Raw genomic sequence first — 19,455 nt, 5'->3', positions numbered from 1 at the left:
CTATTTTGTTGCCACCTGTACCATCCCATCCCCATCTTACCATCAATGGAGTGCTGTTGCTGCATTACCCCACTCCACAACTACTACCTTTTCCCTTTTTCCTTTAGACCCCTGCCCATTGCAACCACAGACAAATGCATTGTCACCTAACTATGTTTACCCTCAGTGGCAGGCTGTCCGACGATGAATGAGGAGAAGCACACTTGACCACGCTTGATCAGCTCCAATGGACGGGCCACATCATCCGCATGCTCGATACGAGGCTCCCAAAGCAAGCGCTCTACTTGGAGCTCCGACACGGTAAGAAACCCCCAGGTGGGCAGAGGAAACACTTCAAGAACACCGTCAAAGCCTCCTTGAAGAACTGCAACATCCCCACCGACACCTGGGAATCCCTGGCCGAAGACCGCACAAAGTGGAGGAGAAGCATCCAGGATGGCGCCGAACACCTCGAGTCTCTTTGCCTGGAGCAAGCGGAAGCCAAACGCAAACAGTGGAAGGAGCGCACGTCAACCCAAGCACCCCACCCACCCGCCCCTTCATCCACCATCTGCCCCACCTGTGACAGGGACTGTAGGTCCCACATTGAACTCATCAGTCACCTGAGAACACATTTTTAGTGTGGAAGCAAGTCATCCTCGGTTCCGAGGGACTGCCTAAGAAGAAGAGAAGACTTGAGAACTAAATTCAGACAAGCATGCAGTACAAGCCCAGTTGCTATGGTACTTAGGTACCCTTCTAATTTGGTTGCAAGCGTATATTTCAAGAACATTTTCTTGCTGTGCATGACCTGCCCAGTGAAGGGGGACAATGCAACACTCTGCCTGCCTGACCTCATAATCATTACTATGTTGCATCATTGACAATGTCAGCTTAGCCTGCAGGAGTAACTAGTAACATCATGAATGCCTTTATGTGATACTGGCCTGATAGAGAATCCAGCAACAAGCTGCAAGTGGAGATCATGAGCCCAGTGAAGATGAGTCTGGTAGACGTCAGTAAGATCTTCTCGATGCTCCAGCCCAGAAATCAAGATGACAACGTAGAAGTGAATCAAATCAACCAAGCCGTCTCCAGAAACGATTACAAACTTTTGGCTGACCTTTTGTCCCAGGAGAGGTACACTCAGTTTATCAATAATCGGAGTGGCTGGGGTGTTCCGGGTACTCCCCTCCGCTTGGCAGCCTCCAAGGGCCACCTGAGCTGCCTGGAGATCCTGCTGAGCCATGGTGCCGAAGTGGACAGTTTGGATGTGAAAGCTCAGACCCCTTTGTTCACGGCTGTTAGTGGCAGGCACTTGCAGTGTGTCCAAACTCTACTCAGGGCGGGGGCGAACCCAAACGGAAGCATCTACAACAACTGCTCGCCCGTGCTAACTGCTGCCAGAGAAGGAGATGCGGACATTTTGAAAGCCCTCCTGGAGCACGGGGCCGAAGTCAATGTGCGGTCCAAGGTGCCAGAGTGGGCTTCCAATGCCTGTGCTTGTAGCGGCCCACTCTACCTTGCTTCAGTATACAGACACTATGAGTGCTTTCGGCTGCTCCTCCTGTATGGGGCAGACCCTGACTTCAACTGTACAGAGCTGAGACTCTTGGCAAGGATCAAACAACCAAAGACAGTCCTGGAGATGTGCCTCAGGTACGGCTGTGGGCCTCAGTACATCCAGCTACTCATCGACTTTGGAGCAAATATTTACCTACCGGGCCACACCCCAGTAAAAAATACACAACAGAACAAAGCAGCGGAACTTCTAGTCCAAGCCACAGGTAAGAGACGCAGTTATCGTCACTTGTAAAGCAACAGGATTTCTTAAAACAAAATCAATTGAGAGCTCCCAAAAGGCCTAATGGGTAAAGAAACTGGCATCCCGGTGAACTATTAAGATGTACAGAGCATTCCTGGTTTGTACTGAGTTAACTGATATCAGCACTTTTTCACACAAAGGGAAGTGGAAATCTGAAACTCTCTCCCCCAAAAGGCTGTTGAGGCTGGGGGGATCAATTGAAAATTTCAAAACTGGGATTGATAGATTTTTGTGAAGTAAGGGTATTAAGGGTTAGGGAAGCAAGGCGGGTAGATGGAGTTAAGACACAAATGAGCCATGATCTAATTGAATGGTGGGACAGGCTCGAAGGGCTGAATGGCCTGTTCCTATGTTCCTCAGCTGGGCAGCAATTGGGGTGCAACAACAGCAGCAGCAGCGGCAGCAGTGCAGACCTGGGAGGAGCGGCAAGGCGGCGGTGGCGATACCAACTCAGCACCGGTAGAATTTTCAAAGAGTGATGTCAGAAGTCAAAAGTGACGTCGGCACAAGGGGAGGGAGCTAATTGAGGCCAGTGTCAGGAGCGGAGAGAGCGGTGGTACAAGGCTTACCAATCTCACAGACCGGTGGTGGCGTTCCGGAGCACGTCATGATTCAAAAAGTGACGCGGGCAAGAGGAAGCAGAGGATTGAGTGAGCACAGCCAGGTGAGTATTTATACTCCATAGTTTGACAGATAAGATTAATAGTTTATAAAATTTAGAAGGTCTTAATTTTTGTGGTTATAGTTTCTAAGGTCCCTGTTGTGTATCGGGGAGTGCTAGTAACCAAGGGCCCTTGAGTATATCATTTAATTGTAGTGTAATTAGTGGTATTGATTTGATTTAAATTAATTTAAATTAATTAAAGGGTAGGTAATGGCAGGGCAGCTTGGCCACATGGCATGCTCCTCCTGCTCTATGTGGGAAATCAGGGACACTTCCTGTGTCCCTGATGACCATGTGTGTGGGAAGTGTATCCAGCTGCAGCTACTGACAGACTGCATTGCGGTGCTGGAGCTGCAAATGGATACATACTGGAGCATTCGCAATGCCGAGGACATTGTGGATAGCACGTTTAGGGAGTTGGTCACACCGCAGGTAAAGGCTGCACAGGCAGGAATGGAATGTGTGACCACCAGGCAGAGTAGTAGGTGCAGGCAGGTAGTGCAGGGGTCCCCTGCGGCCATCCCCCTCTCAAACAGATATACCAATTTGGATATTGTTGGGGAGGATGGCTTATCGGGGGAAGGCAGCAGAAACCAACTTCCTGGCACCATGGGTGGTTCTGCTGCATGGGATGGGAGGAAAAAGAATGGGAGAGCTATAGTGATAGGGGATTCTATTGTAAGGGGAATAGATAGGCATTTCTGTGGCTGCAAACGAGACTCCAGGATGGTATGTTGCCTCCCTGGTGCAAGGGTCAAGGATGTCTTGGAGTGGCTACAGGGCATTCTGGAGGGGGAGGGTGAACAGCCAGTTGTCGTGGTGCATATAGGTACCAACAATATAGGTAAAAACTGGGATGAGGTCCTAAAAACTGAATATAGGGAGTTAGGAGGTAAATTAAAAAATAGGACCTCAAAGGTAGTAATCTCAGGATTGCTACCAGTGCCACATGCTAGTCAGAGTAGAAATAGAAGGATATTTCAGATGAATACATGGCTAGAGGAATGGTGCAAGGGGAGGGATTCAAATTCCTGGGACATTGGAACCGGTTCTGGGAGAGGTGGGACCAGTACAAACTGGACGGTTTGCACCTGGGCAGGACCAGGACTGATGTCCTAGGGGAAGTGTTTGCTGGTGCTATTGGGGAGGGTTTAAACTGAAATGGCAGGGGGTTGGGAACCTGTGCAGGGAGACAGAGGAAAGGGAAATAAGGATAGAAGCAAAAGACAGGAAGGAAAAAAGCAAGTGGCAGTCAGAGAAATCAAGGGTGTAAATCAAACATGGTCACAATAAGTAACAATTCTAAAAGGTCTAAGAGTATTAAAAAAACAAGCCTGAAGTCTTTGGCCTAGAAATTCACTATGGCCCCGCCAGCTGCCTAGCGCCCAAAAGTTAGCGCTGGGCGGGAAGCCTATAGCGATCATCAGATATTCATTGTTAGCACCCCAATTCAGAAGCGGGCGCTATACCAGGGTGTGCCCGCCTCCGCTTGGTGCGCTGACGCTGAATATCAGCGCTCTTGGCGCCGCTGCGCCAGGCGCTGCGCAGCGGCAGGCTGCGTTACTGCAGGCCTCCTCCTTCTCTTAAGGGGGAGCTGCCTGCAACGGGGAGATCACTGCAGGATAGTGCCGGCAAATGAGCCCGGCACCACGGAGAAGTGCCGGGCTCGCGGAAAGCAGCCGGCAATGCCGCGGGGGGGGGGGGTGGAGGAGGCCGGGGAAGGAGGTGCGGGCAGGCGGCCGCTGCAAAAGTGGCCAGCCGCACCTTCCGCTTTAAAGCGCCCCACTAAGGCAGCAGGACAGCCCCGTTTTCTGGTCGCTGTTTGCGGCCGCTTCGGAGGAGGCGGCCGCAACTAAATATGGGGATTGGCGCGGTTTCGGGGCGGAACCGGGGCACTGCGCACACTGATGACATCATCGGTGCCGGCGCAGCATTAACGGCTACCGCCACCAATACTGCTGCGCTGAATATCTGCGCAAACTCATTTATGGCGCAAAATCACCCTTTAGGCATTAACTGGGTGAAAAGCTGGCAGCGCCTTAATGAATTTCTAGGCCTTTGTGTCTTACTGCGAGGAGCATTCATAATAAGGTGGATGAATTAGCTGCGCAAATAGATGTAAACGGTTATTATATAATTGGGATTACGGAGACATTGCTCCAGGGTGACCAAGGCTGGGAATTCAACATCCAGGGGTATTCAATATTCAGGAAAGACAGGCAAAAAGGAAAAGGAGGTGGGGTAGTATTGCTAGTTAAAGAGGAAATTAACACAATAGTAAGGAAGGATATTAGCTCTGATGATGTGGAATCTGTATGGGTAGAGCTGAGAAATACCATGGTGCAGAAAACGTTAGTGGGAGTTGTATACAGACCCCCAAAGAGTAATGCTGAGGTTGGGGATGGCATTAAATGGGAAATTAGAGATGTGTGCAATAAGGGCACAGTAGTTATCATGGGTGACTTTAATCTACATATAGTTTGGGCTAACCAAATTAGTAACAATATTGTGGAGGAGGAATTCCTGGAGTGTTGGGTTTCCTGGACCAATATGTTGAGGAACCAACTGGAGATCAGGCCATCTTAGACTGGGTATTAGGTAATGAGAAAGGATTAATTAGCAATCTTGTTGTGCGAGGCCCCTTGGGGCGGAGCGATCATAATATGATAGAATTCTTCATTAAGATGGAGAGTGAAGTATTTGACTCAGAGACTAGGGTCCTGAATTTAAATAAAGGAAATTACAATGGTATGAGGCGCGAGTTGGCTAGGATGAATTGGGGAACGTTACTTAAAGGGTTGCCAGTGGATAGGCAATGGCAAACATTTAAAGATCGCATGGATGAACTACAGAATTTGTTCATCCCTGTTTGGCATAAAAATAAAACAAAGAAGGTGACTCAACTGTGGCTAACAAGGGAAATTATGGATAGCATAAGATCCAAGGAGAGGACATGCAAATTGGCCAGAAAAAGCAGCAAACCTGAGGATTGGGAGCAGTTTAGGATTCAGCAAAGGAGGACAAAGGGATTAATTAAGAAGAGGAAAATAGAGTATGACAGTAAGCTTGCAGGAAACATAAAAACTGACTGTAAAAGCTTCTATAGATATGTGAAGAGAAAAAGATTGGTGAAGTCAAGTGTAGGTCCCTTGCAGTCAGAATCAGGGGAATTTATAATGGGGAACAAAGAAATGGCAGACCAATTAAGTACATACTTTGGTTCTGTCTTCATAAAGGAGGACACAAATAACCTCCCAGAGATGTCGAGGAACTGAATGAAATCAATATTTGTAGGGAAATGGTGTTAGGGAAATTGACAGGATTGAAGGCCGATAAATCCCCAGGGCCTGATAATCTACATCCTAGGGTACTTAAGGAAGTGGCCCTAGAAATAATAGATGCATTGCTGGTCATCTTCCAAAATTCTATAGACTCTGGAACAGTTCCCATGGATTGGAGGGTAGCTAAAGTAACCCCACTATTCAAAAAAGGTGGTAGAGAGAAAACGGGGAATTATAGACCGGTAAGCCTGACATCGGTAGTGGGGAAAATGCTAGAGTCCATTATAAAAGATGTAATAGCAGAGCACTTGGAAAACAGTGACAGGATCGGACAAAGTCAACATGGATTTACAAAAGGTAAATCATGCTTGACTAATCTACTGGAAGTTTTTGAGGATGTAACTGGTAGAATAGATAAGGGAGAACCAGTGGATGTGGTGTATTTGGACTTTCAGAAGGCTTTCGATAAGGACCTGCATAAGAGATTAGCATGTAAAGTTAAAGCACATGGGATTGGGAGTAAGGTATTGACTTGGATAGAGAACTGGTTGGCAGACTGGAAGCAAAGAGTTGGAATAAACGGGTCTTTTTCTGAGCGGCAGGCAGTGATTAGTGGGGTACCGCAGGGATCAGTGCTAGGACCCCAGCTATTCACAATATATATTAATGATCTAGACGAGGGAACTAGATTTAAGATCTCCAAGTTTGCAGATGACACAAAGCTGGATGGGCGTGTGTGCTGTAAGGAGGATGCCGAGAAACTCCAGTATGATTTGGACAGGTTAGGTGATTGGGCAGATGCATGGCAGATGCAGTATAATGTGGATAAATGCGAGGTTATCCACTTTGGTGGCAAAAGCAGGAAGGCAGATTATTATCTGAATGGCAATAGATTGGGAGAAGGGGAAGTGCAATGAGACCTGGGTGTCCTTGTGCACCAGTCGCTGAAGGTAAGCATGCAGGTGCAGCAGGCGGTTAAGAAGGCAAATGGTATGTTGGCCTTCATAGCGAGAGGATTCGAGTACAGGAGCAAGGATGTCTTGCTGCAGTTGTACCACACCTTGAGTATTGTGTGCAGTTTTGGTCACCTTATCTGAGGGAGGATGTTCTTGCCATGGAGGGAGTGCAGCGAAGATTCACAGACTGATACCTGGGATGGCAGGAATGACGTATGAGGAGAGATTGGGTCGATTGGGCTTATATTCGCTGGAGTTTAGAAGAATGAGAGGGGATCTCATTGAAACTTATAAAATTCTAACAGAACTAAAGGGATGGTGCAGGAGGGAGGGCTTTAGTTTCCTGGATCACTGGGTCTGCTTCTGGGAAAGGTGGGACTTGTACAAGTCGGACGGTTTACACCTGAACCAGAGGGGGACCAATATCCTTGCGGGGAGGTTTGCTAGCACTGTTGGGGGGGGTTTAAACTAACTTGGCAGGGGGATGGGATACAGAGTGGAACTATAGTAGGAGGTGATTTACAGCCAAATACAGAGGAAAAAACAAGTCAGCTGGGAAGGCAGAGCAAATATGTGAAGGCAAAAGGGAATATGGCAAGGCTGGAAGGCATTTATTTTAATCCAAGGAGTCTTGCAAATAAGGTGGATGAACTGAAGTTGTTGCTGAACACATGGGAGTACGATATTGTTGGTATCACGGAGACATGGTTGAGGGAGGGTCAGGACTGGCAGCTCAATATTCTGGGGTATAGAATCTTCAGGTGAGACAGAGGGGGGTGTAAAAGGGGAGGGGGTGTTGCAATATTAATTAAGGAGTCAATTACTGCTGTAAGGAGGGATGATATATTAGCGGGTTCCTCTAATGAGGCCATATGGGTAGAACTTAAAAACAAAAAGGGGGCAAGCACTTTGCTGGGAGTGTACTATAGGCGCCCGAACAGTCAGGGGGAGATAGAGGAACAGATATGAAGGCAAATCTCAGAGAAGTGCGAAAATAATAGGGTAATAATAGTGGGGGATTTCAACTTCCCCAATATCAATTGGGATAGTCAGAGTGTGAAAGGCTTAGAGGGTGCAGAATTCTTAAAGTGCATCCAGGAGAGCTTTTTGAGCCAACATGTAGAAAGTCCTACAAGAGAGGGGGCGGTACTGGACCTAATTCTAGGGAATGTAGCCGGGCAAGTGGTGGAAGTGTCAGTAGGAGAGCATTTTGGCGACAGTGACCATAATTCAGTGAGATTTAAGGTGGTCATGGAAAAAGACAAAGACGGCCCGGAAATAAGGGTTCTAAATTGGGGAAAGGCCGATTTTAATATGATAAGGCAGGATCTGGCCAAAGTGGACTGGGAGCAGCTACTTATAGGAAAATCCACATCAAAGCAGTGGGAGACTTTCAGAAGGGAAATAGAGAGAGTACAACGCCAACATGTTCCTGTAAAGGTCAAGGGTGGGACCAACAAGCAAAGGGAACTTTGGATGACAAGGGATATACAAAAATGCATTCGGAAAAAAAGGGGGGCTTTTGGCAGTTACAAAAGACTAAAGACGGAGGAAGCCCTAGAGGAGTATAAAAAGTGCAGGGGCATACTTAAAAAAGAAATTAGGAGGGCGAGGAGGGGCCATGAAATAACACTGGTGAGCAAAATAAAGGAAAATCCTAAGATGTTTTATAAGTATATTAAGGGCAAGAGGATAACCAGGGAAAGGGTAGGGCCCATTAGGGACCAAAGTGGCAATCTGTGTGTAGAGCCAGATGATGTAGGCGGGGTTTTAAATGAATTTTTTGCATCTGTGTTCACTATGGAGAAAGACGATGTAGACATAGAAATCGGGCAAGGGGACTGTGACATACTTGAACATATTAGCATCGAGAGGGAGGAGGTACTAGCGGTTTTAGCAGGCCAAAAAGTGGATAAATCCCCAGGCCCGGACGAGATGTATCCCAGGCTGTTGTGTGAGGCAAAGGAGGAGATTGCAGGGGCTCTGACACAAATTTTCAGAACCTCTCTGGCCACAGGGGATGTACCAGAGGACTGGAGAACAGCTAACGTAGTACCATTATTCAAGAAGGGTAGAAGGGATAAACCAGGGAATTACAGGCCAGTGAGCCTAACATCTGTGGTAGGGAAATTATTGGAAAAAATTCTGAGGGACAAAATTAGTCTCCACTTGGAGAGGCAAGGATTAATCAGGGATAGTCAGCATGGCTTTGTCAAGGGTAAATCATGTCTGACAAATCTGATTGAATTTTTCGAGGGGGTGACTAGGTGTGTGGATGAGGGAAATGCTGTGGATGTGGTTTACATGGATTTCAGTAAAGCTTTTGACAAAGTCCCGCATAGGAGACTGGTCAAGAAGGTAAGAGCCCATGGGATCCAGGGTGCCTTGGCGCGTTGGATCCTAAACTGGCTGAGTGGCAGGAGGCAGAGGGTGCTGGTCAAAGGTTGCTTTTGTGACTGGAAGCCTGTGTCCAGTGGGGTACCTCAGGGATCGGTGCTGGGACCCTTGCTGTTTGTGATCTACATAAATGATTTGGATGAAAATGTAAAAGGTATGATCAGTAAGTTTGCAGATGACACGAAAATTGGTGGGGTGGTAAATTGCGAGGAGGAAAGCCTCAGGCTACAGGACGATATAAACGGGTTGGTCAGATGGGCGGAAAAGTGGCAAATGGAATTTAACCCTGAAAAGTGCGAGGTGATGCATTTTGGACGGACAAATAAGGCAAGGGAATACACAATGAGTGGTAGGACCCTAGGAAGTACAGAGGGTCAGAGGGACCTTGGTGTACATGTACATAGATCCCTGAAGGCAGCGGAACAGGTAGATAAGGTGGTTAAAAAGGCATATGGGATACTTGCCTTCATTAGCCGAGGCATAGAATATAAGAGCAGGGAGGTTATGATGGAGCTGTACAAAACGCTGGTGAGGCCACAGCTGGAGTACTGTGTGCAGTTCTGGTCGCCTCACTATAGGAAGGATGTGATTGCTTTGGAGAGGGTGCAGAGAAGATTCACCAGGATGTTACCTGGGATGGAGCGCCTCAGCTATGAAGAAAGACTAAACAGGCTGGGGTTGTTTTCCTTGGAGCAAAGAAGGCTGAGGGGGGACCTGATTGAGGTGTACAAAATGATGAGGGGCATAGATAGGGTAGATAAAGAGGAACTTTTCCCCTTAGTAGGGGGGTCAATAACAAGGGGCATAGATTCAAGGTAAGGGGCAGGAGGTTTGGAGGGGATTTGAGGAGGAACTTTTTCACCCAGAGGGTGGTTGGAATCTGGAACTCACTGCCTGAAAGGGTGGTAGAGGCAGGAACCCTCATAACATTCAAGAAGCATTTGGATGAACACTTGAAATGCCATTGCATACAAGGCTATGGACCAAATGCTGGAAAATGGGATTAGACTGGACAGGGATTGATGGTCGGCGCAGACACGATGGGCCGAAGGGCCTCTTTCTGTGCTGTATAACTCTATGACTCTATGATTCTATGACTAGACAGGCTAGATGCTGGAAGGATGTTCCCGATGGCGGGGGAGTCCAGAACCAGGGGTCACAGTCTAAAGATAAGGGGTAAGCCATTTAGGACAGAGATGAGGAGGAATTTCTTCACCCAGAGAGTGGTGAACCGGTGGAATTCTCTACCACAGAAGGCAGTTGAGGCCAATTCATTAAATATATTGGCCCAGAAATTCGGGTTCCAACGCGTGAGTACGCATGGGGTAGTCACGCGTAGGCCCAATGAAAGTGCCAGTTTCGTGCATGCGCTGCGCATGCGCGGGAAACCGGCACTTCCATTCCCCTGAAAGAAGGGGTTAAGAGGTGGAATACGTGCGCGGTAGACTCAGTGCATGCGCATTGAACTTCCGTTTTTTTCCAGGTTTCTCCGGGAAGGTAAGTCTCCAGAAGTTAGACATGTAAAAAGCAGTTGCAAGGCCTGCTTTTAACAAGGTATGTGGTGAATTAATTAAAATTAAAACATTTTTTCCACAGGTTTATTATTTTTAAATACTTTAAAGTAAGGTAAGTTTATTTTTAGCCCCATTAGAAAATGTAATTAATTTTATCAAAAATTTAAATTGTTGTTTAAAATAGTTATTTCATGTCATTTATAGTTATTTTAAAAATGTGATGTTTTTTAAAATTTATTTGAAGTTTTAGTGATATTTTGGGGCTTATAGTATTTATAGGTTTGACAGGCTTCCTGTCAAACTTATGTATGAAGCATTCCCTGCTACCATTGGCTCTCCATGGCCCACGTGATCCCAGGGGACGCATCGAACTAACTCACCCCTGGGATACGCAAGCACTGTGCGCCGGCAGTTGGAGGAGGCCCAGGATCGCAATTCCACGTGGGCTCACAGCTCAATGGCCGGCGTGCAAGGTAAGTGCACGTTGGAGTCTTGCACCCGCGGGAAGCCTCCGACCCAAATTTCTGGGCCATTCAAGAAGGAGTTAGATATATTTCTTAAGGCTAAAGGGATCAAGGGATATGGGGAGAAATTAGGGACAGAGTGCTGAATTTGGATGATCAGCCATGATCTCATTAAATGGAGGAGCAGGCTCGAGGGGCCGAATGGCCTACTCCTGCTCCTATCTTCTATGTATCTATGTATCTAACAATTGACTGCAGTAACCTCGCTGAAGGAAGGATAAATATCAGCCAGAGATCACACTCCTGTCCGCTCTCCAGTGACCTACCACTGGAAAATGCATTTGTTAGGTGAGTCTATCAGCCTCCTGAGACTCGCCGTCTAGGCTGGTGTAGAATGGCCAGTTGAGCAAGGTATCTGAGCCGTGCTGGTGTCTGCCAAGCCGTACCTCAGTAAGAGTCAACACCATCAGGAGAGCAGGGGAGAAAAATTGTTACAGAATTAAAAGAAGATGGACAATTCTGCTCAATCCCTGGTCTGTACCGAGCCAGGTTGTTATAATTAGCTTCAGTCAGAGGGTGGCGGGGGGGGGGGGGCGGGGGTGCGCGGGGGGGGAACAAAGCCCTTGGCTTTTGATTGCCATCTAGTAACTCCTGATGGAACTGTACTTTGGTGCATGTCAAATGATGCACCCACCATGGCCGAATAATCTGTCAATACGTAGCCGACTTACCTACTACTGTATGTTTTGTTTGCAGCTCAGCCGAGATCCTTGATGTCACTGACCAGAATGGCCATTTGCAAGCACCTCAAACTAATAAGTGGCCTGCGCTCCATTGACCAACTGGACATACCGCTAATCCTGAGGAAATACTTGAAGCACCAGACTTGAGAGGAAAACAGTGGTTGTGTGGATCGTAAAAGTAGTGCACACTTACTCCCTCCCTCCCTCACAGCTGAGAGAGGTGAGAGTCAGACCTACTGGCAGCAAGATTCCATCCCCCTCCAACCGTTTTGTACTCTTGCAGCTTCATTGTAATTGCCCCAACCATCTGATTACAAGTAGAATTCCTTGAATCCACTCTATGTAGTAAGTTATTCCATAAGTTATAGTAAAGGAAGATGTTCAAATCTATTCGCGACATAAATTTCAGAAAGCTTTGAAAGAATGTGTATACCAACTAGTAAATTGCCCGTGACATTGTTCATGGTCAGTTGATGAGTATGTTTTATTTTTAAACACAAGCTGGTGACAAAGTGGGAGAGAGACTTCATGAACTCACTCCACTGCACCACCGAATGGTTAGAGACTGCAACTACACCGTGACTGTTGACGTAGCAAAAACTGAATGAGAAATGTTGATACAGAAATTTACAATGGCAAATGTTAACAGAAAAGAGTGACCAAAAAATCGTGACAACCAGAAGTTTGTGAACAGGAGTTGCAGATCCTATGCAGGAATTTTAAACTGTCAGGCGCTTGGGTACATTTTTAGAGTAAATGGGGAGCACTCAACAATAATTGGAATTTATATAGCACCTTTAACGTAGTAAAATGTCCCAAGACATTTCACAGGAGCGTAATCAAACAAAATTTGACACCAAGCCTCATAAGGAGATATTAGGAGAGGTGATGGTCACAGTCGTAGGTTTTAAGGAGCATCTTAAAGGAGAAGAGAGAGACGGAGAGGCAGAGAGGTTTAGGGAGGAAGTTCCAGAGCTTAGGGCCAAAGCAGCTGAAGGCACGGCCGCCAATGGTAGAGCTATAAAAATTGGGGATGCGCAAGAAACCAGATTTGAAGGAGTGCAGCGTACTTGAAGGCTTGTAGGGCTGGAGGAGGTTACAAAGATAGGAAGGAGCGAGGCCATGGAGGAATTTGAAAACAAGGATGATAATTTTTAAATTAAGACATTGCCGGACCGAGAGCCAATGTCAGCGAGCACAGGAGTGATGGGTGAACGGGAATTGGTGTGAGTTAGGACACAGGAGTTTTGGATGAGTTTAAGTTTACAGATTGAGCAATGTGGGAGGCCGGCCAGGAGAACACTGGAATAGTCAAGCCCAGAGGGAACAAAGGCATGAATGAAAGTTTCAGCAGCGGATGGCCTGAGGCGGGGCGGAGAGGTGCGATATTATGCAAATAACATTTAATTGTTGTTAATTTTGTTTAACTGTTGTCCCAATTAAATAATTTTATTTAACTGTTTTAATTTTGGTTTGCTCCAGAAACTCCTCACCTTTGCCCCTGAGATCCTCTTCCTTGACAGCTCACTCAGCCTGAACCAGGCTTGGCATCTTACTCGCCTGAACTGAGCACCAGATTCCACGGCCATTCCACTGAAACCACCTGTTTGCTCTCCTGAAATATCACTTCATCCTGACTGTGATGAAATATGTCATTCATCAGACTCTGTAGTTAACTGTATATATTGTATTGCCTGCTCCGGTGTTTGTACCTTGTATTGTGTATAGGGCACCGCCCCCTTTGTGTGTCGGCTCCACCCATACCTGGCCCTACTTAAGACAAGTCCAGGCTTGTCCTGCAGTAGAACAGCAGCACGCCAGGTGAAGCTAGGTGCAGCCACCGGCATCCTTTCTTTGCTAATAAAAGCCTTGTTTTATTCTGCTAACTTCGAGTCTTGAAGTTATTGAGGCACGTCACTGACCAATGCTGAAACCTTCATCCATGGTCTTATCTTGTTCCTCTTCTTGCTCACTCTCTTGTCCCATTTTCTCTTTCTGGCTCTCCTCCCTCTTTTCCCCCTTTCTGATCTCTCCCCCGTCCCCTCTGCCTCGCTTCCTTCTGCCTCCCTCTTTCTTCTCTCCCTCTCTTCCCCCATCCCACCTTGCACGAGCACCAATCTTTCTATGTCTGAGGCGGTTCACAGTTTGGGCACAAGCCCTACACTTGATACTTGTCGCTTCCGTTCCCTCCAGATTTTGCAAGGCTGCGCCAAGTTGGTATTCTTTCTATTATTGCTGGGGAATCCCTAATATGTCATTTGTCTTTCACTCCAAGGGTCTCAGCTCACACTTAAAGGGGCTGACACCCCAGTTTTCAAGTTTGAGTCTTGAACAAGCTATTCGACAGTGACAGCCAATACGGCTGAGCTTGAACCTGCCACACTCTACTTGCTGGTGACCAGAAGCAGGAACCCTGCCAGTTCTTACCCCCTCCCTGGCCAGGGCTCAGAAGCTTCAATTCATCCTTAAACAAAATGATAAAAATGAGCACTGGGAGCTAAATATCAGAGGAGTGTGTTGTGTATGTAACCTGTTCCACCTGAAGAGAGCTTAAGCCTGTTCCACCTTAAGAGATGTACTACTTTCTCAGGCTGCTGTAGACGTAATACCGGGGGTGAACACACCGGTATATAAGCACTGTGCAGTAATCTTGTATTCAGTGTAGTCCCTACCTCCAACCAGTAAAGACCTGTTTTATTGTTACTGATTAAGTCTGAGTATTAATTACTTGAACAACTCACAGACTTAACACTGGCGACGAGTCAGGTTCTTACCCTGCGGCAGTTATTCCACGGCGGCTTCGTCCACAGACAGGACGTTGAAGAGAGGTTTCAAATCTCACCACCCCACTGGAAGCGACAGGCATTAGGACCCTGAAGCCTCCATCAGCGACTGAAAACTGGAGGACAGAAGACATCCTGCAGCTTCTTTTTCAACCTCGGTGGTGGGTAAGCCGAGCAGCGTTGGCTGCAAAGACAGGGCTGGGAGAAGTCGGAGGTAGAAGGGCCATCGATCGCAATCCCTGATAAGGGCTGCACTCGGGCTGAAAGGCGCAGCGTCGGCAGACACTGAAGGCGCGAGAGCCGCGGTGAAAAGCGCGGGCCATCGATCGCGGCGGAGATAAGGGCCGCACTCGGGGCTGAAGGGAGATGGCGTCGGGGGACAGGTGAAGACCGCCAAGCGCGGGAAAACCGCCATTTTGTGGGCGGAGGACGACGGCAAGAGCGGGAAGCCGCCATCTTGGATAGCAGTAAAAAAAAAAAAAAAATCTGAGAAATTGCAAATCTGATAAAGTACTACAATGCCTAAACACGGGAATATTAGCAACTTTGATAGTGACATCGAAGATTGGGCCATATATGTTGAACGAGTTAAAAATTATTGTAAGGCCAATAAAATTCGTGAGGCTGATAAAGCACTAACATTATTAAATTTAATGGGTGCGAAGACATACGGGCAATTGAAACACCTGTTATCACCAGATGAACCGGCGGATAAGACGTTCGATGAGATTGTTACTGTCCTGAAAGATCATCTAAACCCCACGCCGCTGATGCTAGCGGAACGATTTAAATTTTACGACAGAAGGCAGCTACAGCATGAAAGCAATGCTGAATATTTGCTGGAATTGCGTAAATTAGCGAAATATTGCCAGTTTGGAACGGGACTGACAGAAGCACTGCGAGACAAATTTGTGTGTGGTTTATTTAAACAGGATACACAAAAGCGACTGCTCGAGGAGAATGAGCTGACGCTTGAGAAGGCGGTCACTATGGCAGCAGCACACGAAGCCGCAGCGAGAGGCACGGCAGTAATGCAGCTACGGTCACCGGAGCTCAGTGCACACAAATTGGGTGTGAGTTCTGGCAAATGTTATCGTTGTGGAAAGACAACGCATGATCAGAACCAGTGTTGGTTTAAAAACCAAGAATGTAGAACTTGTGGTAGGCTTGGACATATAGCTAGAGTATGCAGGTCAGGGAAGAAGACCAGCAACAAGAAGTCACCGCAAGGAAAATACGCAAAAGTACACAAGGTGGCCGAACAGGAGTCCGATTCAGACGCTAGCAGTAATGAACTGGCTGGCTTAAGCAGTATTGAACTGGCTAGCTTAAGGGTACTCAACGTTGGTAAGGGTGCAGACCTCCAGACAATTTGGGTTACTCTTCAGATAGAAGGAGTCCAAGTAAAAATGGAATTGGACACTGGATCGGCATTGTCGGTCATGAATAAGAAAGATTACAGAAGGTTATTCCAACATATTCCCCTACAGGATACGGAGATTATATTGACAACCTACACGGGGCAGAGAGTGTACCCCATCGGGACAATAAAGGTTGCAGTGGCCAACAAGGGCGAAGGAAGTCAAATAATGGACATATATGTGCTACCGGAGGGAGGTCCACCACTACTAGGCCGGGAGTGGTGTAGAAACATAAATATGGACTGGCATTCGCTAAAAGCCATAAAGAGTGAGAACTCGGTGCAGATAATCAGCCCAGACTCTAGAACTGATGATGGTAAGACCAACCCATGTGCAAAAGACAAAGTTTCAGCACAGAATTCCACTGAGCAACAACAACATAGTTTAACAGAGAATTCTGAGTCTGTCAAGTCTACTGATATGCACATTTTTGAGGGACACTGGGCTCGAACTCAACTCCATTTCAAACTACAACAGCAATTAGAACAAATGATTCGCCGTTTTGAGCAAGAGGTGAATGAAATAAAAAAGTTCTTTGTTACAGAGTGGGAGAATCTGAAAAGGCAACAGAAGCAACTGATGGAGAAAATGGAGCAGGAGCACACCAACCATCTGCGCGAGGAGGCCGAACGAATCAAAGCTGATTCAGGTTCTGAAGGTGCGTGCCATAGTCTGGTGTCAGAAGAGTTAACGGTCAGCCAACTCCTTCATATGCTGAGGGACAAGACTCTGAAATGGGAAAAACTTGAACACGAGCTGCGATCTTCAAAGGAAAAGGGTTCGGAGCTCTCAAAAGTCATTGAGATGGCTGATGTGACGACACAGACTGAAACGACTGCAACAGAGCAGCCATTGGATGCCAAAAGTACACTGACTCACGTCAATGTAGAACAACAGACCGCTGAAACAGCTGCTCCGGTAGAGGGATTGCATAGTCCGATCAATCAATCTCCAAAGGAAGTTGAAGTATTAAAATCACAAATGAGGTCACTAGTAAACGACTTGCTGAAAGCCCAGAAAAAGCTGGATGCAGAGGTACACATGAAGAAGCCTCTTCAGGAAAGATATCTGGATTTGGAACAAGAGCTGGCTAACGTCCAGCTGGGTATGGAGGAAATAGACGACCCTCTCGCTGACCTGTCGGACGACTCCGAATATTACTATGTCCTGTCCTGCCCAACTTGTAACTTCGACTCCCACCATACAGAAATCATGGAGGAGCACCGAAAGTCTACAGAACATCGGGAGAAGGTGGCTCTACTACAAAAAAAGGAGGAAGAGAAGGAGGAACTGCGCATGCAGCTGGCAGCTGTGGCAGCTGACAATGGAGCCCAGAGAGTCTCCAAGAAGCAGAAAAGGAAAAGTAAAAACAGAAGATGACCCATCTGAACCATTATCACCTCTACCAGATCACACACGTGGTCCCTCCGAACGGAGCCAAATCAGTTCGGAAGTTCAAGCTGTTAAATCCATGAAAGGACTATTGAATGAGTAACGTGAACCGACTACACCACAGAGATTGAATCTGTGAACTGTTTTCCGCAGAGACTGAATCTGTGATATGTTACGTTAAACATGAAGTTATATATGTATATATGTTATTACGTTATGTTAAATGGGGGGGATGACTGTAAAGCTAAGAAGGGAGGAGTGTTGTGTATGTAACCTGTTCCACCTGAAGAGATGTACTACTTTCTCAGGCTGCTGTAGACGTAATACTGGGGGTGAACACACCGGTATATAAGCACTGTGCAGTAATCTTGTATTCAGTGTAGTCCCTACCTCCAACCAGTAAAGACCTGTTTTATTGTTACTGATTAAGTCTGAGTATTAATTGCTTGAACAACTCACAGACTTAACAGAGTGTTCCGTTTATTAAGTAACAGGCTGTTTAGAGGTTCGAGTATCCCTTTAAACACAATGGGCCAGAAATTAGGATCGGGAGCTTGCCGCGTGTGCAAGCTCCCGATGTGCACTCACCCGACGCGCCGACATCTGAATTCCAGGCCTGCTTGGAATTCCTGTCACTGGCCCGGTTCAGCTGTCAGCGCGATGTGCTTGCCTGATCCAGCAGCGTAGTTAGTGCGATGTGCCGGCTGGGATCAGGTGAGCACTCTGCAGCCAATCAGGGGAGGGGAAACGTCATTCATGAGTTTGATAGTAAGAACTGTCAAACTCATGAAAGGTACGGGCGCCCAAAAGACTAGTTTAACTTTAAATAAAATTTTAAAAAACATCCCAATAATTAAATAAACTATAAATAACTTTAAAAAACTATTTTAAACAATTAATAAAAATTTTTGAAAAAAATAATTTTTAACGAAATCGGGTCTAAAAATAAACTTACCTTACTGTAAAGTCCTTAAAAACAATGAAGCTGTGGAAAAAATGTAATAATTTTAAATAATAGACCACGTACCTTCAAGAATCCACTCCTTACGCCTCCTTTTTATATGTCTAAAAAGTTCAGGCCCTTGCACACGCGCAAACCTGTCAAAAAAAGGAAGTTCAACGTGTGCACGCAGAGTCCTGCGCGCTCGCGTTGGACCTCTGAACCCCTTGGAGGAAATGCCGGTTTCCTGCGCATGCATTGTGCATGCTGAAATCTGGCACTTCCAACGGGCCCACGCGTGAGTACACCGTCCGGACTCACGCGTTGGGATGGAATTACTGGCCCACTATAACTAAATGGGGAAAAAAAGAGGGATTGCACTGTCTGCAGTAGACACTAGATGCCACCCTTGTTGCACTGTCTCTCCATCACCCTAAAGTGCTCATTGTGAATCAGACTTGCAGGTGCAAAGCTTCCAGTGCAGTCATGTGTGTTATCCACGTACAGCAGGAGTAGAGCCCAGTATTCTGGGGAAACCATACACTGGGCACACATATCAAAACATGGCCATGCCATTGAGAGAGGCCCAGGCAGCAGATGGTCTCCTACCCCAATATACAACACAGAAGGAGGGCATTCATTACATTATATAGTCAGTAGCACATGCATGGTTACATCATAATCGGTAGCACACACATGGTTACATTAATTAGTCAGTAGCACACGCATGGTTACATTAATTAGTCAGTAGCGCATACATGTTTACATTATACAGTCAGTAGAATACGGATCATAGCGAGAGAGGATATAAATGGGGGCGAGCCGGAAACGGTACCATAGTGGTTATGTTACTGGACTAATAATACAGAGGCCTGGACTAATGATCCGGCAGACGTGAGTTCAAATCCCACCATGGTGTAATGATCAGTAACATGTCATTCTAGAATGGTACACTAGGTGGAGCTGTATGTTTAGTAGGGGGCTACCCACAAGGCAGTAGTCAAGATGGATGCCTGTACACTAGTCCACATGGCTGAATAAATGACTAGCTCAAGCTAGCTGTCCATAATGAAAACATCTATTTATTTATGAACAT

At 46.7% G+C, this 19,455-nt stretch overlaps 1 protein-coding gene across 1 annotated transcript; it reads left to right on the top strand.

Moving 5' to 3' along the window:
- Positions 1-596: 596 nt before the first annotated feature.
- Positions 597-13,689, top strand: LOC147121719 (ankyrin repeat and SOCS box protein 12-like). The gene is made up of 2 exons (XM_085977698.1): positions 597-1,766; positions 11,837-13,689. Exons 1-2 carry the CDS (start codon positions 965-967, stop codon positions 11,968-11,970), a joined length of 936 nt encoding a protein of 311 aa, XP_085833824.1. The 5' UTR covers positions 597-964; the 3' UTR covers positions 11,971-13,689.
- The last annotated feature ends 5,766 nt before the right edge of the window (positions 13,690-19,455 follow it).

The sequence above is a fragment of the Somniosus microcephalus genome, chromosome 3 (assembly GCF_052327205.1).
Source record: "Somniosus microcephalus isolate GS21.2 chromosome 3, FLI_Smic_1.0, whole genome shotgun sequence".
NCBI classification, from domain to species: domain Eukaryota; kingdom Metazoa; phylum Chordata; class Chondrichthyes; order Squaliformes; family Somniosidae; genus Somniosus; species Somniosus microcephalus.
Note: the sequence above shows the minus strand (reverse complement) of the source record. Positions and strands in the feature narration are given on the sequence as shown.